General features: G+C 60.6%; 1 protein-coding gene across 1 annotated transcript in view; it reads right to left on the bottom strand.

The window, feature by feature from the left end:
- Window positions 1–25,096, bottom strand: part of RBFOX3 (RNA binding fox-1 homolog 3) — a 65,780-nt gene that overhangs the window by 2,383 nt on the left and 38,301 nt on the right. Inside the window, 9 exon segments of the mRNA XM_051635184.1 lie at window positions 320–359; window positions 926–1,058; window positions 1,343–1,396; window positions 1,517–1,577; window positions 2,546–2,638; window positions 3,148–3,201; window positions 3,660–3,797; window positions 4,593–4,775; window positions 4,777–4,845. Coding sequence (XP_051491144.1) covers window positions 320–359; window positions 926–1,058; window positions 1,343–1,396; window positions 1,517–1,577; window positions 2,546–2,638; window positions 3,148–3,201; window positions 3,660–3,797; window positions 4,593–4,775; window positions 4,777–4,812 — 792 coding nt within the window. The 5' untranslated portion in view covers window positions 4,813–4,845.

Raw genomic sequence — 25,096 nt, 5'->3', positions numbered from 1 at the left:
TCACGTTAGATAAATCCTTCAGCTGCCCACCTGAAATATCGCCAATGGCTTCTTAAATATGGAGGTTAAATGCCGGTGTAAGACAGTGCCAAGGCCATAAATCCCACGTGTTGCTGGCCCTGTGAAGGGCCTGGCAGGGGTAACAGGACCCATGCAGTGCCACCCTGCTTGCTCTGAAGGAGTTATGCTTATGTCCCTGCTCTGCCTGGGCTCCAGCTGCCCTCCCCAGGGGAAGGGGCTGGCTGGGGAAGAGCCCAATGTGGAGCCGCCTGGTTCTACTCACCCCCCACCCTGGCCCAGAGCTGGGCACGGCACTTACGTAGATCTCGGCTCCGTAGAACCCGTCCTGGTAGACGACCCTGCAAAGCAGATGGAGGTGTCAGAGCTGGCATCACCAGCTGAGAGGGATTGGGGTGACTTGGGGGAGCAGCTGCCTATGGAAAAGGAGCGGCTGTCCTGGAATCCCAAGGACATGTCCCAGGCTGGGCCTCCCAACAGGGAGGGCAGGGACATAGGGACAGGCAGAAGGCATGGCCAAAGGCAGGGGATGCCACAAGGATGAAGGATTCTGGGGCACTATCACTGCAGGGAGCAACCACGCGACCAGAGGTTGCCATGGCTACGCCTGGCACCAGAGCAGACCTGTGTGCCGGAAGCAAGGATTTCTATTAAACCAAGGGACACAGCTGGAGTCACTGTCCCTGTCTTAGGGCACAGGAGGCTGGTGGGCTTGTGGGGCACCCTGAGGGGCAGCTGCCTGGGGGTTCCGCGGAGCTAGGACCAGGCAGGTGCTGGGGGAGTTGCAGCCTGTTCCTGAAGTACAAGAGCCCAGCAATGCCGACGCAGGTGGCAGCAGGACTGGAGGCACGTGGCAGCACATGTTCCCCTGTGCCGGGCAGGCGGTGCCCCCCGCCCCGGTACTCACGCGCCATAGGTGGGGATGGGCGGCGGTGGCGGCGCAGCTCGGAAGGTGTTGTAGACAGCTCGTCCTCTGCCCCGTAAGTGTGCCCCTCGGTAGGCCACAGCCGTCCCCGTGGCAGGGTATGGGAACCCCGTTACTGCAGGAGGGAGGGGACAAACATGGGCTTCCCACAGCAGCTCCCAACAGTGCACAGCTGGGACCCCCACAGCCACTGTGGGGCACCCTGCGCCAGAGCCTGCCTCCATCCCCTGCTGGGGACACATTCCGTGGGGATGCTGAGGAGGGGGCACAGGAGCTGTGCACACAGGGGTGCAGCAGGGGGAGAGGGGCCGGGGGCTGCTTGCTGCTCAGGGCACTCGACACAGTGCAGAGCCGGCACAGGGGGTACCCGCAGCAGGGCTGGCCCTGACCTGACATTACCTGCGTAGAACTCGGGGCCATAGACTGCTCCCACCACCGGGTTCAGCTTCCAGCCTGTGGGCAGGGAGAGCCAGTGAGGCTGTGACACCACCTGTGTAGCACCCCCCCACCCTGGCTGGGCTCCGGGGATGCCCCTGCCCGCTGCAGCTCTGGTCTTCTCGCACTGGCCCTTACCGTTGGTGTAGGGGTTGGCTGCTTTCTTGTTGGTCATGACACGGGCCGTGGCGTTGTTCACCTGCGGAGAGAGGGGAGGGAGCTCAGCGCCTGCAGCAGCGGGGGCAGCCAGGCCGCAGCCCGGGGCCTGCTCGGCCTCACGCAGGACACGCCGCTGCTGCTTCAGACACTGGAGCGAAGGAGAAGTGGAAGGAATCTCTGCCTGCAGCTGCCCCGCCATGACAGCCCTGCCCGCACCCTCCAACAGCCCCAGCCCCTGCCCCGGCTCCAGCGATGAGCCTGGGTCAAGCTGGTGGCTGATGCCCCAACCACTGCAGTGCCGGCTCAAGCCAAGCCCCAAAGTGCTGCCAACCAGGCTCACCCACCTGGTTAGTGAGTGGGCCCTGCAGGAAGGATATGCTTGCTGCAGGAGTCTGGGTCATCCCTGCAAGCTCCTGCCTGGTTTTCCTGGACCATGTTCTACAACAGGCAGGGCCTATCCCTGGGGCATTGCTGTGCCCTGCCAGGCTGCCCTTCCTGGTGCTCACCACTGTGGGGACATTAATGTCCCTGCTTCCCACCACTTGTAGTGACCAGCAGGGCGTTGCCAAAGAATGGGCAGAGCCTGATCCCTCTGCCTGGCTCCAACCAGCGTGAGCCTCGGGAGCTGGGCAGTGCGTGGGAGCCTTGTGCAGCCTCCTCCCTGCAGAGCCCAGGGCAGCTGCGTGGCAGCTGGGTTCTGCCAGACCCCTCTGTCACTGGGCAGAAGGCAGCTGGAGTTCGGGTGGCTGCCCCAGCTCTGCCTGCACGTGGGAGGTTCATTTGAGCCAGGCAGTCAGACCTTCCTGGCAGCAGGCACACATGCTCCCGTGCCACATTCATGGACACATGCACCCACTGGGCAACCTCCCCTGGGGCATGCAGGACCAGGGTGGGTCCTGAGGCTGCCCCAAAGCATCCCTGGGCAGCTCTGCCCTGCCTGCAGCCCCACGCAGGGCACAGGGGATACACACACACGCAGCCATGGCACTAGCACACTTATCTGAGCACCTCAATCTTCCGGCCCTCTACGATGGTGCCATTCAGCTTCTCCCGTGCCCGGTCGGCATCTGTGCTAGTTTCAAAAGTTACAAACCCAAAACCCTGTGAGCAGAGGAGAAAAGGAGAAAGAAAGAGACAGAGAGACAGAGAGAGGGTGCGGGGACAGAGAGAGAGAGGGGGTGAATCAGGACAGCTGGCGCAGGAGGTGAGGCTGCTGCAGTGCAGAGATGGAGAGCCCAGGTCGGGGCCCCCACTGAATCCAGGGGTCCCAGCTGAGGCACCAGCATCACCCGCGAGCTGGGAGAAGAGTCTGGGAGATGGGCATAGAAAGCAGGGAAGATACAACAGAGACATTCACACACAAAGGGACACAAGCTGCCTGCACAGGGGGACAGAGCAAGCCCTCCCCTCCCTCTGGAGCCCAGGGTACAGGGACACGCATGGCCACCCAAGCTGGCACAAGGGCTGCCCCAACATGGGATACCCTGTGCCTGGGTCCCAGAGGCAGGAGAGTAGGGAAGAGCTGGCAGAGGAGCCCCCAGGCATCCCAGCTCCACCCAGCCCCCTCCCCAGGGCTCACTGTAACAGCATCAGCCACCAGCAGCACCCACCTTGGAGCCCCTCTCATTGAAAATGATCTCCACATCCAGGATCTTCCCAAATTGCTGCAAGCAGAGAGCAGAGGAGTGAGGGCCTGCAGAGGCCCCAGTCCTGAACGTGCTGACACAGGTGTAGGCAGGGGGTTGCCTTGGGGCCCAGACCTGGAGGCCCTAGTGCTGTGGAGGGGAGAGCCCGAGCACAGACCTGTCCCTCCCATGCCACCCTCTTACAAGACCCAAAATCTCATTAGCCTGCACTGTTCTGAAACATGATGAGGGCTGGGAAGGGGACAAGGGGAGGGGGACAAGAGCTCTGTGTCACTCCCCCTTCCAGGCAAACCTTGCAAACCACCACTCCTGGCCAGCAGCAGCATGGAGACTCCAGGGAGTGCCACGGGCTGGGCAGGATGGGCCCTTGGGAGGGGAGAGTGCTGGGCTCCCTGCAGTGCCATGGGGCAGTGCCATGGGGCAGTGCCTGAACAGAGAGCAGTGGGACACGGGTAGCTGGATGGGGCTGGACTCACCCCGAACATTTGCCGCAGGTCGGGGTCCCGGAACCGGAAGGGGATGTTGGAGACGTGTAACCTCTTGGGCTGCTGCTTCTCTGTGTTGTCTGTGGAGTGTAGCTGCTGGCTGTCTGTCTGTGCCGCCTCGTCTGTCTGCTGTGGGAAGCACCGCTGGCCATCACTCACCGGCTCTGTGTCCCCCGCTTGGGGTCTGGGCTTGGGAACTATCCCCTCCCCTGCACTTGCCAGCGCAGCACAGGAGCCCCACTCCCGGGAAGGGCACAGTAGGGGGCCCAGCACTCCCTGCACTGCCTCACATGGGGCTGGAGAGCTGGGGAGATGCTGGAGGGGGCCTTTGCTGCTGGGTGTGAGGGAAAGACAAGCCTAGGGAACTGGCCACCGGTCCCACCTCAGCCAGTGCTGCCAGCAGGACTGGGGCATCACCTGCCCCATGAGCAATGCCAGGGACCTGGGGGGCCTGAGTGCTGTGGGTGCTGTGTGGGGAGTCCTGGGAAAGAGTAGGAGGTGGCCCCCAGAGGAGCCTGCCAGCACTAGGTGGCCTTGTGCTGGCCTGTGCTCCCCTGGTCACCCACTGGCACGATGACCCAGGGTGGTGACTGGCACAGGGGTGTGCTCGGGGCAGGGGGTGACAGACCCCGCACGGGGCCGCTGTGGCCAGGCTGAGAAACGCTCCACTCAGCACTTTCCTGGCGCTGCATTACAAGCCCGTAATTGAAGCTATCTGGTGGGAAGGCAGCCAAGCAGGTAGATTACAAGTGATTAGAAATGACGGGGCGGGGGTGCGGCGGCTGCGAGTGAGGGAGCCAGCAGCTGCGGTGGGGCTACCCAGCCCAGCACCCTGAGGGACCACGGCCAGGTGGGCACTGCTGTCCCAGCACCCTCCCGGCAGCTCCGGTGCTGCCTCCAGCACCCCGGTCACTGCGCCCTTACCGGTACCGTCTGCGTCCCTGCTATGGACTGTGTGCTGGCGTCGGTGCCCGGCTGCTCGGCGTGGCTCTGTGCTGGTGTGTAGAGGGTCATGGCGTGCTCCGGTACTGTGCTTTGCCCCGAGTAGTCCTGCGTGGGGTGGGGGTGCGGCGGTGCGTACTCTGCGGGGATCCCGTTCTGGGGGGGGCGGGGGGTACTGGGCTGGGGGGTAGGGCTGAGCCATCGCGTCCGGCGGAGCCGTGGCTTCCTGGTTACCCTGCCGAGACAGCGGCGCCGTTCCCCTTACCTACCGACATCGCCAGGATGTCTGGGCTGCAACCTGCCCCAGGGAGGGGTCCAGGTCCTCGCAGCCAGCCCCAGGCCCCCCAGCCCCAGCATGCCCCCACCTTTGGTGTCTCTACGCTAAACCCAGGGCTGCCTCTGCTGCAGTTGCATCACCAGAGTTGGTGAGCCTCCATCCTTACCCACCCTGGGGCCTTTTCCTCCCGGTGTGCATGGGCATCTGAGGGACGGAGGCCCTACTGCACATTGCCCATGCCACGGGGAAGGAAACAGGGGCAGACCTTGATCTGGGGGCCCAAATGGGGCAAAGCCAAGCAGGGCTGGCAGCACTGCTCCAGGGGAGCTGTATGGCATTAGTGCCTGTCAGCATCAAACCCAGTGTCCCCATGACAGTGGTGGCAGTGAAGGGGAGCAGGACTGGGGAGGCAGGCAGGGGCAGCCAAGGCGAGGAGGGCTGTTGATGGCCCCTTTGAAAACACCAGACAGGGATCAATTAACTGCTAAATATTTGATTAGGCTCTTCACTTAACGCAGCTGGCCTGGCTGCCCTGGTCAAACAGGGTGAGCTGCACCTGTGCCAGGGGCTGGGGGCTGCCCATTGCCTGCTGGGGGGGGTGGTGGGGGGCTGCCAGCCCACCCTTCTCCTGCACACCCACCTCCTTTTCATCCTCACAGCCCTCCTGCCTTGGACACAGGTGTGCTGCACCCACTGTGGCACACAGACGCCCACCACGGCACATGGCAGCAGCTCCTGCTGGCAGCCCCTCGGATGCTTTACAACCCACCACGGCTGCCTCTCACCCATGAAATGCATCTGTGGCTCAGCCCATGGAGACAAGCTCCTTAATTGTGTGTGCGGCCGATTTATGCTGTGGAGGGATGGTGGAGGGAGGTGGGGGAGCTGCTCTGCCGGCCGCTGTCCCCCAGCTGGCAGGGCTGTCGTGCCGGGGCCATGGCGGAGACCACATGCGAACCCAGAGTGAATAATCCTGCTACAGATCTGCAAGTCATGGGCAGTCTTGCCAGCACCTTCGCTGCTGACTCAGCTGCCTGGGGACGTGCCGGCCAGATGCACCTGCCAGCACAGGCCAGCGCTGCTGATGCTGCCCCCCGAGCTAGGCAGCCAGGGCAGAGCTCAGGCCTGCACTGCAACTGCAAACCTCACCTGGCTCCAGCACCTGAGTCTGTGTTGGGACGCAGGCACACACCAAATGGTCACTGTGGTCATGCTCCCAATGCCGAGCCCTCCCTGCCCGCATCCCTGATCCCAGCACTCAGTTTTCCCTGCCTGCCCGCATCCCTGATCCCAGCACTCAGTTTTCCCTGCCTGTGTGCACACAGCCTGCTGCACTCCCACACACTCCTCACTGGACACTCATCCTTGCTTCCACCACTGGCAGGATCAGCCACCATTGCAGTGGAGATGGGCCCTGCTGCCGAGGCAGGATGAGCTGGTGGGCAGGGGGACACAAATGGTACTGGGGCAGGGACCATCTCCACCTGCCCAGGTGCTGGGTCCTGCTGGCTCCTCGCCAGCCTGTTCTGACAGCCACGTTCATATCTGTTATTAATTAGGGCTGTTGCAGTGCTTGTCAGCACGAGTATTATTTCATTCAGGGACCATTAGGTTCCCTGGTTTTGCTGCTTTCTGTCGCTGAGGCTGCTGGTGCTGCAGAGGTGCAGATCGATGGCTCCCAGCACCTCCCTCCCGCCAGTGTTGCCCATCCACCCTGGGCAGGGACAGGGACTGCTGGGGCAAGGACGCCAGGGACAGGGATGGTGACTGGTTTGGCTACGAGTTGCTTGTTGGTGTCACAGGGAAATGGCTGCTGCTGGGCTCTGCACCCCACGCTGCCTGCGGCTCTGGATGCTGGCAGTGCAGGAAAAGCCCCAGCCTTGGGCACTCAGGACCCTCTACTCCTGCCAGGAGGGTTCCTGGGGCCCCAGCCCTGTGGCAGCCCCTTCTCTGGGTCCTTCCCTGTGCCGAGTGCCTGGGAGTCCTGGAGACCCACCCCTGCACTCCAGGGGCGGCAGCTGGGTGCTCCGAGGTTAGGATACCGGGCACAGTGAGGAGCCCATGGGGCAGTGTCAGCCCGTGGGTGCTGGGGACAGGGGGCTCCAACAGTCGTCCCTTGCTCACGCACAGCATGTCCCTCCCAGGACACATGGGATGCTCCTGCACAGTGTGTTGTGGGGCAGCTTTTTGCACTTGCATTAGAAGAAATTGTGATTATTAATGGCCCACGGCCCTCAGTAAATGAGACAGATTAGTGCAGTGCCTGAAAATGGAGCAAAGCCAGTGGTACTGAACACAGCACAGGGGCAAGAGCAGCACCCCACCACCTGTGCTGCCTGTCTGCCCAGGTGGGACACTGGCAGGGCTGTGGTACGGCCCAGTGCCAAAATGCCACAGCCATGGGGATGGCAGCAGAGGGGCTGGGACGGGGAGAAGTGGTGCTGGGATGCATGGCATAGGCTGCTGAGTCCCACAGGCTGGCGGGTGTCTCTCTGCCTCCCAGCTCCTTGGCAGAGCAGTGCACTGAGGGGCCCAGGGAGCCCCCCAGAGCCCCCTGAGAATGGGTTTGTCCCTCCGGCTGCAGGACATCACTCCCTGAACCCAGCCCTGGAAAGCAGAGCCAGTGGGACACCAAGGTCTCCTGTGCAGTGTCCCCTGCACAGTGTCCCCCGCCCGGCCTGCAGCTCAGCCCAGTGCCACCAGCTCTGCGCAGCGGCTGCCGCAGCAGGCAGAGGGTGGATATCATCTTTAGCTGATTAAATGTCCCTCATTAACGAGTTTCTTTAATTAATGAAGTTTTTTTTGTTTGCTCCACTTGCTTTCTCCCCACCGCACTCTGCCTCCTCAGCACAATCCAGGCCATTTCCTTTCAAGTCATTTAGCGCGTGGGGCTGGTTCCTGCCGACGCCGCACTTTGGTGATTCTGCCTGTCAGCTCGGGGCTGACGATGCCATTTTTAACATTTGCTCCTTTTTAAGAAAATAACGCACCGGGAGCCCCCGACCACAGAGGACACGTCTGAGCAATTAGCCATGCTCAGGGCACCTGCACTAACAAGAGGGCACCCACTGGCCCTGGGCACCCTGTGATGTGCCACCACACCTCACCAGTGACAGATGCCATGGTGCAATGTGCCAGGTCTCTGAGTTATTGATCCCTCACAAACAGCCATCACCTGCTGCCACCCACCTCTGGCCACAGATGGGCAGCGTGGTGGCCCCATGGTGGCCCTGCAAGGCCAGTGGCAAGCCATGCCCATGCTCGGCCACAGCCTGCATGCATGGTGGTGGGTTACACCCAGCCTGTTCCAGGGCTACTCGCCTCCCCTATGACCCCGTGGCCACTGCAAACGTGCCAGGTTCCCTCCAAAAGCCTCAGGGATTTTGGATCCCTGTGGGAGAGAGGGGATATGAGAATGGAGACATAAGAGCAGCACGCCCCAAGAAGCTGGCAGCCGCAGGTGTCCAGAAAGCAAAGGCAGCGCGGATCCACCAGCAGCCCTGGGCAGCCAGCCCAGCCCAGCCCTGGCTCCTCATGCCTGCGGCTGTCCTGCTCCCTCCACTGGGAACCAGGCACCCGCCAACGGATGCAGCCAGGGTTTGGGGGTCCTATCACAGCACCCAGGGAGGCTACCAAGACGTTCCTCCAAGCCACCAAATGCCACTGGGCAGCAAATCCTGCAGGCAGCACATCCTGCAGGTGGCAGGTGCATTCCTCTGACCCAGCCTGGCTCCTGTTGCTTGCTCACTGTCAGGGTGTCCCTTTGCCACACAGCAAGACAGCCCGAGGTCAGAGCTGGGCACAGCGAATTGTGCTGAGCAATTCCCTGAGGCCACCTGAGCTGCTGCAACAGGTCTGCAGCACGTTGCAGCAGGACCCTCCGCGCCAGCCAGCACAGCAGAGCTGGGGATGGGCTGGGGCAGGGCAGTGCCACATTGTGTTGGGGGCCAGAGACGGGCTAGGCAAATGCCCCAACGGCAGCAGGAAGGTCCTCACATGGCCCCACGTGTCCCCCAGGCACCCAGGCCACACGTCCATGCTGTCACCACAGGCTGCTGCGAGGCCATGCCCAGTGCAACTCATCTGTGTGACAGCCACGACGTCCCTGCTTCGATCCGGCCGCTCACTCATGCTAATGACTGTCAACATGCAACAGAGGCCACGAAGGGGAAGAAAATTACTCCCTGAAAAGGAATTGACTGATCCCCATAATTTCTCAAGGAACCACTGACCTGTGAATATTTCATTACCCAAACGTGGTGCTGTCCATACCAAGCAGTGTGTCAGGCCCCGGGCAGGCACCAGCCACAGAGCCCCCTGGCTGTGGTGGCAGAACAGGGTCAGGGACATCCCTGGCCCCGGGAGAGACGAGCTGTGCTGGCCACAAGGACCGAGAGAGGTTGCGGCAGGTCCCTTCTCCCTTCTGTGCACCAGGGGCCAACACAGCTCGGGGGGACCCTGTGGGATCGTCCCTCTGGGATGAAGCAAGGAAGGAGGTGTGGAGCAGCAGAGGTCAGACGTGGCAGCTGCCGTGCTCCGTGTACTCATGAAGGAGAGGGCAGGGGCAGGGGACAGCTGGATAATGGATGCTCCAGTGGGAAGCACTGCAAAGAGCTGGAGAGACCAGGCAAGACCCGAGGGGCAAGAGTGACAGCATGAAAGGAGGGTGGGTGGGCAGGCAGGGCCACCTGCTGCCGTGGGAAAACCACCATTTTTCCAAGCAGCCACATGCTGTCCTGGAACCTCCTGTCTCCTGCTCTGCTGTGCCAGGACCCTGCAAGAGGGGAGCAGCCCCAGGGCAGAGGTCCAGCTGCCCCTCAGCTCCCACAGGCACAGCCAGGCTGCCATGGGCCAGGGCACAGCCAGGCCCAGGCACTGCCAGCCCCTGCCAGGGAAGAAGAACACTGTGGCCATGCAGTACCCCACAGGAGGGGGACACAGTGCCAGCCCAGACCTGCTCACACGTGCCCATCAGCTCCAGTGCAGGGCAGGGGGCAGAAGGGTCCAGCCCCAGCTCCTGGCTCCACCAGCCGGAAACTTTGGAGCTGAGGCTGCATGAAATATTCATGAAGTAAATGGTGCAATTTCATCTGCATTCAGCCAACTTCATGTATATTTCAGAGTATTATGAAATGATAATGTTGTGTAACCAAGGCTAGACAGGGGTGCTGGGGGGGGGGGGGCGCTCCTGGTCACCCCCCCATGCATGTGGCTGATATCTCACAGGTACCTGTGCCACTGTGTCACCACCAGAGATGTGACAGGATCAGGCCCGCAGCAAGAGGGAGGACCCCAGCTCCGGGACACACGGTGGTCTCCTCCCTCCTGAGCAGGCCCTGGTGGTACCAGGGCTCACCCATAGCAGCTCTCAGCCCTGATGAGATGCTCCTGGGGTGCAGCAGCCATGCCAGACAACCCTGGCACAGCTCGCACAGGCACACTGGAGCAAGGCAGAGCTGGCATAGGCAGTGTTGGCCAAGAGTCCCAGCAGTGCTTGGTGCCCAGTGGCCAACAAAGGGTTCGGGATAGGTAAGCACAAGAGACACAAGCCTGAGGATGGGGATGGCTGAAGAGGACCCAGGTCCTCAGCAGCGTCCACTTGAGCCACCTGCTCCTCCTGAGCCCCCAGCACCTGCCAAGTGGCTGCTCCTGCCCAGAGACCAGTGCTACTGTGCTGGCTGCCCCCATCAGCTCCCCATCAGCCACAGCCCATGTGTTGCACTGCCAGAGCTACCAGCAGCCAGATCCAGACAGCTGAAGGCACAGCGAGCAGCAGGATCAATGGCCACGTCTGCCAGCCTCACGCCTCCCCCGCCAGCATCACACTCCAGCCGCCATCCCAGCACCCAGCCCCATGGCTCGCAGGACCCCACAGGGCACATCCAGCACTGCCCGGACCCTGTCCCTGCTCCTGAAAAACCTGCTCCTTCACACCAGAAACCCACTCCTGGCCCTTGTCACTGTCCCACTGCCGCCGTGCCGGGCTCTGGCACGGCTGCACATGGTGCTGGCTCATTCGTGCGCAGCCTCGCGAGCGCGCGCATGCTCGGGCCGGCTGGCGTGGGCGCTTGGGGAACCGCAGACCCGTGTGTTCGCCCCGACCAGCTCCCGCACGCAGCCCTCTCTAATAGGCAGTCAGGAACATAATTTTTCCTCTAATTACATATTCAGCACTTCTGAGAAAATGAGATTTTGGTAATTCAATTGGACTGAGAAGCAGGGCTATAATAAAATGAAATTTGTAACAATCGCGCAGTTAAATTAGTTAAATGGAGAGGAAGGAGCTGTGGAAAATTGACCCCTCGATCTCCTAAAGACTAATCAGACATTTGAACCGAGTTGTGCTAACAAAGCCCCTGGGGTGTTGCGGTGGCAGAGTGAGGGGGAAACCAGAGATGCTGGGAGGGAAGAGCTGGAAAAGAGCCAGGACCACACAGTGCCATGGAGGGGACCCCCTCACTCCGATCCCAGGGTAGGTCAGGATGAGTTTGGTGGAGATGGTGCTGAGGCATGATGCTGGTGCCATGCCCTCTGTGACACCAGCCATCACCAGGACAGCCCTGGCTGCTGGGTCCTAGCAATGGCTGGTGTCCTGGAGATCACTGCTTCCACTGGCTCCTGGACATGTGCCAGATCCTTGCCAGGCACCTCTATGCACACAAGAGTGCATAGAGGATGGTGGGTGGTCCCTCTCCACCAGCATGAGGGCGCCAGGACAGGGACATGCATGACACACTACAGCACACAGCATCAGGCCAGCACACTGGTCAGGAGAGGGGCATCCTGCGAGCTGGAGGGGCTCTGCAGCAGGTACAGAGTAATTAGCCCAAATATTTATTTTGTTGTTAGTTGGTTTTTTTTTCTTTCTTGTGAAAGAAAAGGAGAAAAAAGATGAGTTTCTCATTTGCAAGTTAATTAGTCTAATTAGCTCTAATTAAGAGCTCCCCACACAATGCATTTCACAAATAAGCTTCCACTGTCGCCTGCTCCTGCTCTTCTCTCCCCATTTTTTATTTTATCCGAGAGCCGCTGTGGCTGGTGCTGTGGCAGGGACAGCAGTGAGTGCACAGGGGGGCATGGGGTCCCCCAGGCTGGGAGCTGCTCCCTCCGCAGCTGGTGCCAGGGCTCCTCTGGCCTCACACTGGTACTGGCACATCCCGACAGGTGCCGGAGCAGGGTTGCAGCCAGACCTGCCACATCCCCCTGTTATGGGGCCACTGCGGGGCCACCACTGGCTGCCACCACCCCATCATCCTGCAGCCCCTCCACCAGCACGGCTCTGCTGGGGTGCCGGACACAGGGACACAGTGGGCTCACAGCCACCCAGGGCTGGAGCCAATCCTGACGATGCTCTGCAAGCCCCAGCTATAAAATCCCTGTGGCGTGGCTGGCACACTGAGGCCGCTGGGGCAGGAGGCTGTGCCTGGGGGGATGTGGTGGCCAGGTGAGGCCAGGCTGGCCCATCAGCCATGGCCTCAGCAGGAATGTCAAATCCATGGCTTTCCATGGTCCAGAGCCCCTCTGGCCCACTTCCCCAGCCCCAGCTCCTCCCTCACATGTCTGCTTCCCTCCAGGGCCAAGGCACCTTTCCCAGCATTCCCTGATGCCAGCACTTTCCCAAGTCTCCCCGCAGCCCAGCACCATGCCTACTTGCCAACACCAGCTGCACCAAAGGGACCAATGCCCTTTCTGAAGGGGCGGCAGTGCCCCATGGTGCCACCACTGCTCACCAGCTCCACCAGCAAATCCCATAGTTTGACAGACACAAGCCCTGGTGATGGGGCAGCATCACTCACGTGCTCACGGTGCCAGCAGGGCCATGCAGCCAAGGTCCCTCCAGTGTGACAGACACAACGCACCCTGGCATTGGAGTCCCATCCGGAGCCGGGGCAGGAGCTGGTGGCAGTGTTTGCCCCACAGGGAATGCAGCCAGGAGCCAAGTCACCGCCCTGACTCTACAGATGCTGGAGCAGCAAGAAGCTCAGGGTGCTTGGCCTCAGCATCCTGCTTGGCCCTGGCTGCAAATCCTGGAGCCATCCCGGCGCTGGGGCAGCTCAGGAAAATCCGGTTTTGAATGCACTTTCCTATTTCACGCTGGGTCCTGGGCACAGGTGGCTGTGGGCTGGGGGTGGTTGGGGTTGGGTCAGAGGGAGCTGGTGTGAGCAACCTGTGCCTGCTCTCCTAATTAGCTTTTCTTCTTTGTTAAATCATACCCCTCCACTGGCTGCCTGTAATGCTTTAAAGAATGATAGATACTAAATCTAATTTAATCTACTCATTCACCCATCAGTATAGTACTAAAATAGGAATATACCTATAAAAAGAGCTTTGCCAGGCAGTGTAGGCCTAAATTACAGCTATTGTGGGAAAACCAGATTTGCAAAGCTAAAATTAATGTCAGTGTTTTCAATATATTAAAAAAGGGAAAACGTGGGGATTTTGCGGCCTCAAAGCCCGTCCCCGCGGTGCCAGCGCGGCAGCCGCTGCAGTGCGGGCGCTCGGCCGGAGCCGGGAGCCTCCGCGCTGGGTCTCGCCACCGCACGATGTGCAAGAAACTGGGTCTGAAATGAACCTGCTGCTGCAACACGCTACAACATGGCTCGGAATAGACTTGCTCCCTAAAAATATAATTTGCTAAACTTGGCAGCAGTCAGGAAAGGAATTTTCCAAGCAGCCTTTTGCAGAGGCTGTTTCTCGGCAGGCTGGTGGCTGCCCAGAGGAGCCCCCTGTACCGTGGGCTGGGCAGCGCAGTGTGACCGCTGGCACTGGGACATCCCGGCGAGGGGCACCACGGGGACAGCTCTGTGGCAGGGGCAGCTCTGCGGCAGGTCCCAGCCCGCCCACACACCCACCTGTGCTGTGTCCACCCTGCAGACACAGCTTTGCCTGTGCTGGGTCTGCGCTGAGCTCCAGCACCGACGCTGAGCCTCAAAGCCCGGCTTTGTCCCAGGTCAGCACTGCGCCTTGTCCTAGAGCCACCGGCTCCTCCTTCATGGTTACAGTGGAGATACTTAAGCAGCAACCGATTCCTCCGTTAACAAAACCGCAGCCACCAGAGTCCCCCTCAGCGCCCAGGTCCTCCCTGAGCACAAGCTAAACGTTACCAGCAAGGCCCAGCAAAGGACCTGGTACTCCTGCCTGTCCCGCCAGCACCAGGGACAGCAGCCGCTCAGTCCCCTCCTGGCTCTCTGGGCCCTACTCCTGACCTGGCACATGGCAAGGCCAGGGGGGGGTGATGGCTGCATCACACGGAGCACCACAAACCACAGCAATCGCAGCCGGGACCTGTGCCCCTCACACTGCCAGAGCCCCTGGGCAGCTGGATTCTTCTTGGCACTGGGCTAACCCAAGTTCTGCAGACAACTTCACTTTCGTGGTCATTCCTTCCCACAACGGCGCTGGGGGAAATGCTGGGGAGCCATGGGACACCAGCAGCCATCTGGGGAGCAAGTACAGCAAACTCCAACCTGATCCTGACTGGGACAGCATGTGCCTGGAGGGGGTAAGGCCAGCTACTGTACACAGATTGTGTGTCCCCTCAGCTCTTGCTCCCCCGGGCTAGCCCAGCTCAGGACAGTCAGATGTGTATCCTGGTGTGGGAGGAGCCAGTGGCCCAGACTGGCCCCTGCAGCCAGGGGGCTCAGGCACCATGTGCCCACCCAAAGTCTGGTGCTCAGAGATCTGACTCCCTACATGGACATACACTCTGGGCAGGGAGCTATAACCCAGGCAGACTGAACTGAGCACCCCATGTGAGACAAGCCAGGTGGCCAGAAGTGAGCTCTGGGGCAGGCATGCCCACAGGCAGAGGTAGCATCACTCCCTGCATGCTCCTCCAATGCCAGCATGCTGAGGTGTGTGCATCCAAAATCCAGCACAAATTCAGGGCTCAAGCACCATGCACTAGGCAGGCCCATCACTCCACTAGGAAGGATGAGGGGCCTGGCGCAGTGCGTGCCTTGGGACCCTTCTCCATGTGAGGGCTGCTGGTGATGTCCCTCTGCTGGACACCTTGTCATGACATGCAGTGGGAACACCCTGTCCCCAGACTCTGGGCACAGAACCTCGGCAAAGGACAAGCCCTGGGAAGAGTACAGAGATGTTGGCCTCCATTGTGCTCATTAGCTGGGTGAAAATACAACTCCAAATCCCTTAATAAAACCCTCCTTTCTGGCTTACAAGCCAAGATGTGCTGCCAAGGAGCAGGAGGCTTCTGGGAGAGTGAGGAGGAAGAGATGCTAAACATGACGGCCAAATTAAAACAAACAGGGTGAGGGGGAACCAGGAGCTGCTGGGTGCAGAGAGCCGTGCACCAGGGAAAAGAAGCTTCTGCTTCCCAGAGACCCCAAAGTCCACTGGTGCACAGCCTGGCTGGGTACCGGCTGGGCAGCCCACCCCTGCCCGCAGAGCTGCTGGCCCCACTGCCTCCAGCCGCAGCCCCAGAGCCAGCAGCAGCGTGGCTGGTGTGTGCCAGACAGCTCCGCAGGGCGAGTGGCACTGCTGAGCCCCTCGTGGGGACAAGGGGACCCCAGGCAACGAGGGGATGCTGGGGGGACAAGGTGAACACAGCTGGAGAAGGCATTTCCTAGGCTGCCACCCACTCCCATCAGAGGCTCCAGGCCCTGCACTGGCTGCTGGTTCAAAGCATCCCTGTGGTCCTTTCAGAGGGACAGCAAACCTGCTGGAGACAGGTGGGAGCTTGGGGATGGTTTCTGCTGGGTGTCAGACATGCCTGGGGAAGCCAAGACCAAAATCCAGCCCATCCCAGCTCCCCCCAGCCTTTGCCTGCAGGAGGGTGCAATAAATCACGAACCCACCTGGGCCAGGCTCTGCAGCAGCCCCCATGTGAGCCCCAGCCCCACGCACACGCCTGCACTTGTATAACCAGCGGCAGCACTGGCTTTGCCAGCCCCATCTCCAGCAAGCCTGACAGAGCGACCCTAGGCCTGGCCATCCCCACCACAACCACACTCCAGCCACAAACCTGCTGGGACACGGACTGCAGACATCCTGAGGGACTGAAACACTCTCCAGCCCTTCCCCGGCAGGGCAGGAGGGTTTGTACCTGTGCCGCCTGTCCTCAGCAGCCAGGCTAGCTGCACAGGCCACGCTGAGCGCAGTGAGGATGCTATGAATTTTTAAACTCCTGAAAGCACAAATGGAGCAGTTCTCCTGGCTGGGCGATGGGATTTCTGATGCAGCAAAGAAGCTTTTGAAGAAAATGCTGCCTCTCCTGAGCTGCACTTCCCCTGGGACGATGACCCAGGAAAGCTGGTGCTGGGTCCAGCATAGCACCCGAGGGCACCTGCAGGGCAGCATGCCCTGGACAGAAGTTAAGAACCAAAGCAATGGCCCAAGGACGCTCTGGCTGGGCTGCCCAGTCCTGGGGCTCCCCTGGACCCACCATCCCCTGGACCCACCATCCCCCGGTCCCTCTGCAGCACCTTTGTATCAACAGCAAGACAAACCCATGCACACTCAACCCCACAGCCTGGCTGCAGACACACAACGTGAGAACACACGCACATGGACACATACGTGCACACGCATGTGCATCAGCTCATCACCTTCCCTTCTCCTCAGAAGCTGCTCAGGCCACGCAGGAGCCTCATTCCTTTATCCCAGCATCCATCATTGGCTCTGCCGCGCGGCAGCAGCACCGAGGCAGGGAAAGCGCTGGAGCCGCGCCGGCGGCTCTGCCTGCCGCACTGCCCGCGCCTCAGCCCCGGCCGCTTCGCAGGGAAACCGGAGAAACCCCAAAGGATCACGGCTGAGAACACAACTCGCCAGTGCCAGAGGGCCCGCAGCGGGGGACGAGGTGGTTAAGCTCTGACCCTGCACTGAGAGGGCACCAGCCAGAAACACGTGTGAACTGGAAAGCAAAAAAATCCCCCGGAGAGGGTGACTTACCTGTTGGAGGTAGAGGAAGGCTGGAGGACAGGGGAGAGAGTGAGGAAGCATGCCTGAGTTGGAGACAAGGAGGCAGCCCGAGTTAGCCATGGAGCACAGCATGTGTCGACAGGTAGCCGTGAAGCTGCTCGCGGGTCCGTCCTCTTCCACACACCGCTATCCTCCTCTTCCCGGCCGGCCCCTCGGGCTCTCCCCTCCTCGCCGTCCCTCCCGACCCCTCGGTGCTATTAGGAGGGGTTCATCGGCGGGGGCTCAGCGCGCTGGAGCAGCGCTTGCCCCGTCACTTCGGTGCCATTAGGCACTGAGCGCCCGGTCTGCAAAGGGTGTGTGTGAGCCAGAGCGGGAGCGAGAGAAAGGAAGGGGAGGAGGAAGGAAGAGAGGGCGAGGGAGCGAAATAAAAGGGGTGGGAGTTGGAGGAGGAGGGGGAGTCCCCTGTGCATTCAGACATCAAACAGAGCTCTGTATAAAATGAAGAGAATCCGTAATGACATGAGAACAGCTGATCCCGCACTTAACCCCTCCGCCGCCGCCGCTCGCAGATGGCTTCCCCCGCCCCGGCAGCCCCGCCGCAGCCCCCGGCAGGATGGAGGGGGCCAAGTAGGCAGAACCATCTCCTTTCCCAACACTGGCTCCCACGGGAAGAAAGGTCTTACCGGGGAGTTTTGGTGATACAACACGGGTGCCCCGGTGCTGAGCAGCCGGCACTTCCAGCCGCGCAGCCCCCGCGATGGCAGCGCCTCGGCGGGCGGCCGCGGGGGTCTCCCGGCACACACAGCTGGACACGTGCACACGCTCCACGCTTTGCTCGGGGACACGCAGGCAGGAACAGGCAGGGAGCCATGCAGCAGACCCAGCTCCGCCTCCCCGGAGAGGCACATACCTGCTCACGCCTGCAGCCCCGCAGCACGCATGGCCCCGGCAGCCCCGCGCCGCGGTGAGCGGGGCTGGCAGCCCCCCGGCCTTTGCTGCCAAAAGGAAGCCATGGCCACAGCCTTGGCACTGCCAGCACACCCCAGGCACCAGCAGCTCAGCCTCAAAGCATGAAGGCGTGTGAGCTCCCGGCAGCCTGGGAGCCCCCCGCCTGCCTGCCCACCCCACTTGGCAGAGGCAGGAGGGGGGCTGAGAGGACCCCAGCACCATAGGGTGACACAGAGGCACCCTGCTCACAGACATCAGCTTCCCCGCGCTCCCCAGAGTGATGGGGACAGCCTGCCCCAAGCACCTCCCAGCAGCAGCGGGCTGGCCCCGCCAGAGCTTGAGAGGCTTTTTGGCATTTTGGAGTGACACATCAACACCACACACACCTCTGCCACAGCTGCCATGGCAATAGCCTACATGATGGCACCTGCGAGGGACAGCCGGTGTGGGCACAGCTTGTTTAGGTCCCCAGTCCCACCTCCTGCCTCCTCCTGTCATGGCCCTGCGACAGCCCCGGCACCCTCTGGTGCTGCAGAGTTTGGTGCTGGAATGGGGGTCACTGCGCTGGTCAGCAATGGAGCAGCTGGGCCGGCGTTGTGCTTGGGTACATGGGAAACAAAACCTGGGCTTAGTTCAGTTTCCATCTTGGCCAAATGTGATGCACAAAGGCAGGGCTGTGCCAGCAGCTGCTGATGCTCCGTCTCCGTCGGAGCCTCCGGCACACGAACAGCCCTACTCGGAGGCTGGGATTTTCCACAGTATCCCCAGACACAGCGACATGCTGCAGTGTCCTGGTACACTCACAGCGGTTCCTGTTGCTGCTGCAGATACTCAACAGCAGCGGTGTGTGGCAGGGCCAGCCCAGAGCCATTGGGTAAAGCCGGTGGGAACAGACAGCTCTGGGTAAAGCTATCTTGGAGAAGAAGCCAGAGGCCAAGGGGGTGCCAGCACCCCTGCAGGGTCCTGCTGCTTGGGAGACCATGCCCCAAAGGGACTTCAAGGTACTAAATAGGGGAGGGGACGCTGGGCATCTCATCACTACCACCCCATGGTACCGAGAGCTGAAAGAGTCTGGCAGCAACATCCGCTACCAACAGCATCCTCCATGTCCCACTGCAACTGCTCGTCCCCAGCTCCCAAGGGGTCAGGAGGGACCCCAATGCAGTGGCCCATCCTGCACACCTTGGTTCCCAGACCCTGCAATCCCTGCTCACCTCCACTCTCCCATCCCTCGGGACTCCCATGGCCCTGGTGTCACACTTTCCCTGTCTCTAGGGCAGGACACAGGGCAGCTTTGCAAGACCTGTGGGACAAGTATGTCCCCCCATGTCCCCTCGGGCAGCTGTGGGAGAGGAGGGGTGCCCACTAGGCACCGACATGCACCTGAGCACTGCACAGCACCCTGACCCAGGGGTAGGAACACCCTGGGCAGGATGATGGGCATCTCCATGGGCCAGGAGCTGGCCTGGCTCCACCATGGCTCCTGCACTGCTCTCAGGCAGAGGTGAACGGGGAAAGGCACGGCCCGATGCTCTGGGCTTGCAGTGCCCAACCAAGCAAACCACATGAGCCAGGAGCCAGTTCCAGGATGAGGTAATCTGCCCGTCCTCCCCCACGCTGGAGCCTGGCTCTGGGCAGGGTGACTCAAAGGCGCTGCTGGCTGGTGGCAGCGCCGCGAGCCCTGGCACTGCCCTGAGCCAGCAGCCCACGTCGCGGGAATGTCTAGGCTGGCTCTAGCCACGGGGATGGAAAGATGCTGCTTTCCCACAGGGAAGCACATGGAGCGATGTGCTGGACAGACATTTCTGCCCCACTGGAGAGACCCCCTCTGCACCATCATCAGTAGCAGGACCTGGATTAAAACCTCAGCAGTGGAGAACCAGGCAGGGCTCTGGGCACTGAAGAGTGTTCGAGTCTCCTCTCTCCCTCCTCCTGCCACCACCACCATCTGCCTGGCTGCAGAGATATCCCCATAACAACAGTGTCCCCATGGGACACTGGCACAGCTGGTCTGTGCCAACCCACTGGCTGGTTCAAGGGTGGGGAACACGTCCCTGGCCACCAACATCTGATCTCCCTTGCCCTGCTGCTCCCAGCTGCCCTGGTGGTGACACCATGCTGCAGCCCCGGCCGATGGCACTGGTGGTGGCACCAGGGCTGTGCTGGGGCACCCAGGCCCAAGGAGCCCCAGCCAGGGCTGTCCAGCCCTGTGGATCTGCAGCCCAAGAGGAACCCCTCCAAAACCAAAGACTCCTGGAATGAAAGTTTATTTATCTGTTTAATTAAGATGTGTTCACCAGGCGCACAGACCCCATTCCATCTGTCTCACTTACAGCCATGTCCCAGTAAAATTAAACCTAATAAATATCAGACGAGGGAAAGCAAAGGGCACATGTAAGATATATGATCAAAGGCAGAAGTTGCACAGGGCTGCAGTTCTGAGCACATCTTTCTCTCTGCCCTTTGGGGCTGGGTTGGTGATGTGCTCCCATGCACAGGATGGGGCTGGCTTTCCTTCAAATCAGCACTATTTTCATTTTTTATTTATTTTAAATGAACCCTTGAGGGCTCCTTGGTTTTGTTTTCTGGAAAAGGGAGAACAACAAGGCACCAGGACAGGAGCAGCCTTGGCTGCTGGTCCAGAGCCCAGTGAGGCGCCGGGGCCAAGGAGCAGAGCCTGCACTGGGATTGCTGATGGGTGTGAGCCCCTGAACTGCCAAGGGAACCTTCAGGCTGCTCTGAGGCAGCAGGGACACGCTGGCCACGTGTGGCCAGGAGCTGGCCCAGGGCAGAGTCCTGCCAGGAGGTGCCTGAGGTGGCTGGTGCAGAGCTACCAGCTCCTGCTCCCGGGGAGATGCCAGAGCTGCCAGGCGCTCAGCTCCCCTCCCACGCTGGTCTCTGCCATTTGGAAACTGTATCCAACAGAAATCTGGGCTCTGAGGTGTGCCCAGAGCCTGGCCAGGCTCTGCCCTGCAGCTGCCAGAGCACATGGTGTGGTGCAGGCTGGTGACGCAGCTGTGGCACATCCCATGCATCCAGGCACTGAGGGGTCCCGTGTGTTGCACCAAGCCCCTGAGCACACATCAGACCCGCTGTGCACTGAGGGCTGCCCCAAACACCACATCCAGCCATTGAGCCACCTCCTCATGAGACGCAGAGGGAAATCCCAAAGCCTGGCATGGCAGTCCTTGCTGGGATGCCATCCCACACCTGCTCCTGGCAGAAAGGGGTCATGTGGCGGCCACAGACCTGCTAGGGATGCACCAAGGAGACATGATACACAACTATGGGTGGGCTGCAAGTGCCCAGTCTTCAAAGGGACCCTGTGGCACCCCCCAGCACGCTGACCCCAGCACAGGTCAGGCTGAGGTGCAGCTGCCACTATGGGGACTGGCGAGGCCAGGTGCTCCCACCTTCCACAGGGTCATCAGCCCAGCAGCCCTGCAGCACCCAGTCACCCGTCTAGTCCTCTCCTCCTACCCACTCCAGAATGCCCCCAAGCCACAGCATTCATTAATTAAATGCTTATTAGTAGTTAGTCATAGACATAAAGTGATTAAATGAAGGCGCTGCTGGATCTGAGCTACTGTGAAGCCAGGAGAAGGTCCTGCTGTGGGAACCCAGTGCTGGGCGCAGACCATGATACCAAGAAGGGACAAACAAAGATGACAGGCAAGAGCACCATGTGCCAGCAGCTCTGCCATGCTGCAGAGATGTCCCCCAATCACAGGACCTTCTGGCACAGAGCACCCAGCACAAACCAAAGAGCTTCCTCCTGCCACCAGCATTGCCAGCCCCAGCAGCTGCAGCTCCCAGCTCAGCTCACACTGACCCAGCACCACGGGCTGCCTCGAATCCCCGCATGCTGCCCTGTCTCCAGAGACAGCCATGCAGCTGCCAACACTCTGGGTTTCTTGCTCCATCTCTAAATGACAAATGTTGTTTACACTAACCACAGAAGGATGGGTGCTGGACATGGAGCAGCCCTGCCAGGGTGCACGAATCCCTGAGGAGTGTGGGTGGGATGTTGAGGAGGATGCACCGGCTCTCCACCACAAGCCTCCTGTGCACTCAAACTTCCCCTCTTCCCCCTGCTCCTTCCTCCTCCAAAAGTTCCCAGGGGATTGCTGGAGATCCCAGCTCTGAACTCCCAAAGAAGCCAGAGACTGTATGAAAAACCTCTGTGTCCTGCCAGCACCCTCACTACTGCTTCCTCAGAGCCTGCCTCTGTCCCTGCTGCCACCTCCCTGCCTGTCACAGTGCCCATGAGTTCCCAGGTCCCAGGCAGGACCAGCAATGTCACCAGCACCCGGGTATGACCTCACCTGGTGAGGTCATACCGTGACCAACACACAGCAAGTATCTGGGACAGCAGCTGTGGCAGGCAGGAGGGGAGCAGAAATGCAGAGAAAGCACATGAAAGTTTAATGGGATGTAAGGAAAAACAGCACCTCATGGAAACTTTCCTTGCCTGCTGCAGGGGGGTGGGACAGGGCCCTGGAGATGCTCCAACATCTGGCTGGAGCTGCCAGCACTGTGTGGAGCAGGAGAGTGGCTGGGGACATCCCACTGCCCCTCATGCTGTCACCTCCTCTGCCTGTCAGCCAACACGGAAAGAGACAGAACCCTTGGTGCCCTCCACAAAACAGGGCCCAGACTGGGGCCATCCCATGAGGTGTGGGAGCAGGGAAGCTGGTGTTTCCCCATCATCCGGCACAAGTAAACAGTGCAGGGGTCCTTTTCAGTCATGGCTGAGCTCTGGGATCACTGTAGGACACATGGCAGCTTCCAGGGGCAAGGGTCACACCTGTGGTTGGGCAGGACAGGCAGGAGCTTGTCACCACAGCGACAAGAGTGCCTGGCTTCTGGCCTTCAGTCAGCACAGCCCTTCCTGCAGGCCTCTTACTTGACAAAATATTTACATGTAGTGGCAATTAGGCTCCCTAGATTTAATGAGAAGTAACGTGCAGGCGGCAGAACGATGGCAGAACAGATGCTGCTGAGCACCTCGAGCTGGTGAGCTGGGTGGGCAGCACTGGCAGGGCCACAGCAGGTAAAATGGCTGCATCAGTGCCACCAGGGTCAGAGCCACGGGCAGCACAGGGCTGGGGACAGAGGGTGACACAGGAGGGAAGGAAGGTTATGCAAGGAGGAAGCAACTGCAGACCTGGGGATGTGAAAAGCCATGTTCCCCAAGTCACCTCTGCTCCCAGAGGTCAGACCTGCTGCCCAATGAGGTGTCCCCAAGAATGCCCCAAATCTGGCACAGCTGCACGCTAGGGCTGGCAGGCTGCAGCAGCAGCCCTCAGTGCAAGGGGGGTGGGATGGTCGAGGCCATCCTAGGGGGCAGTTAGCACATCTCTGAGCAGGGGGTGCACAGCACTGCCTGGTGCTCAGACAACACCAGGAGCAGCACAGGGGTGAGGTGGGCAGAGGGGAAGCACAAGGCAGGACACACTCGGGAAGCCCACACTCAATCCTCATTATAAGGCTTTTTAAATGCACAGACAGGATATTAGCGTTTAAACAGGCTCTAGGACTCCAGGGCAAAGTTTAAAAATCATAATATTTATAGAACCCTCCTTCCACTCACCCTACATGCTCTTTATTTCGCCTGCAATTACTGCTAATTTGAAGACATTTTGCTTTGGCATCTCAGCCTGTTGTGGTGTCAGTAGCGGAGCCACCCGCTGCCGCCTGCCACAGCAGCGCTCCCCAGGGCGGCCACGCTCCCACCGCGCAGGGAAACCAAACCCCTTGGCCTCCTCCCGTGATCACGATGCAGAGACGCTCGCAATGCCAAGAAATGGTGCTCAGCCACTGTGCTGAGCAAAGCCCTTGCCCAGCCTCTCTCCCAGCAGGGCTGGGGATGCCGGGACCTGGCCAGCCCAGGCTGGCCACGTGCACCATGTGGGACAGGAAAAGGAGACCCTGGGCAGCAAACGCATGGCAGGGGGCTTGGGGACCAACACCCCAGCACTCCCAGCCTGTACCAGCTGGATCTCCATGAAGCCACACGGCTCTGATGGAGCCACAAGCAGAAACTCCAGAGCTATTTGCTTTCAGAGCCATGGCAGCTCGTTAAGCCCGTAGGTAGAATTAACGCCCTGGCAGGAGTAGGCCCTGAGAACCCCGACGGGGAACGGCGGCTGCAGCAAGATCCCTCATGACAAAGCACCTTGTGCCTGAAAGCTGCTTCCCCGAGAAACAATGAATTGGCATTATCCTCCTCTACCCCACCAGCTCTGCTCCCCACAACCCCCTTCGCACGGCTCTGCCTACCCGGCTCCTTGCTCTGAAATCCAGGGGATCAATCACAGCCCGTGAAGTGTGGAATCCCCTGAGGGCTGCCACAGCCCCCACCAGCTCTGGGGGAGCAGGAGCAAGGGGGTGGAAGGAGCTGGTGCCATTGGTTAAGCCCCAGTTCATGGGCTGGAATGCCATGAGGACCTGCCCAGGACAGTGCAGATCCTGACATCCCAGCTCCTGCAGCCCCAGGGAGAACATGCAGCCCTATGGGAGGCTGCTGCCCTCTTTCCTCTTCCCCTCTGCTCCCTGTCCCCTGCTTTTAGCATCTCATCCTTGTCCCCTGGAAGGAGCCTGGACAGAACCATCACATCACCCACCTCCCCATCTCCACTCAAAGCCCCTGAGATGGCTGGGGCAGTCTCACTGATCCCCTGCAAGCCACCCCCTTGGATGGCTCCACAGCTCTGCTCCACAGGGAGCCCAAGTCCCTGCACAGCCCCGTCCCCCTGCACAGCCCTGCCCCCCGGTTCTGGGATGCTAACTGCCTGAACAGGGACTGCAGTGCCACAGTCACAGAGGGGCCTCAGGGTCTCCACTGGGATCTCAGTGGCCTCAGCAACCAACTTCAAGCTTGGGATCTAAGTCATAGGGCAGCAAGCACCTTGCCAGGGGAGGAAACCTCTCCCTGTCCAGCAGCTCAGCAACTACAGAATAAAACTTCCTCAACGCTGAGAAAACCCCGGCAGAAAGGGAGGGCAAAATGCCCACCCTTGGCAGCGGTACCTACCCAAAAATACATCATCATGTCGGCAGCAGGGGGCTGAGGAACTCCGTGGGCTGGGCAGGAGGGTGGTGGGCTGATCCCTGTGCTGGGTGCTGCTCCTCCTTGGTGGGCTCTCTCCCCTTGGGTGCTCGCTGTCTGGCTCCAGCACCAAGGGCTGGCTTGGCTGGGTGTCCTGAGCACTCACCTCCCTTCCCGATCTGGTGTGGTCGCTCACCATGCGCTTCAGAGACTGCTGCTGGTGTCAGACATGCTGCTGCTGGGCTGGCTGGAGCAGGGGCTGGAGCTCAAACACAGGGGCCGCCCTGGGTGTGTGTGGGGGCAGGGGCTTTTTCACCCCAGGACAAAAAA

The sequence above is a fragment of the Apus apus genome, chromosome 17 (assembly GCF_020740795.1).
Source record: "Apus apus isolate bApuApu2 chromosome 17, bApuApu2.pri.cur, whole genome shotgun sequence".
NCBI classification, from domain to species: domain Eukaryota; kingdom Metazoa; phylum Chordata; class Aves; order Apodiformes; family Apodidae; genus Apus; species Apus apus.
The sequence above is the reverse complement of the archived record's forward strand: the minus strand, read 5'-3'. Positions and strand labels throughout refer to the sequence as shown.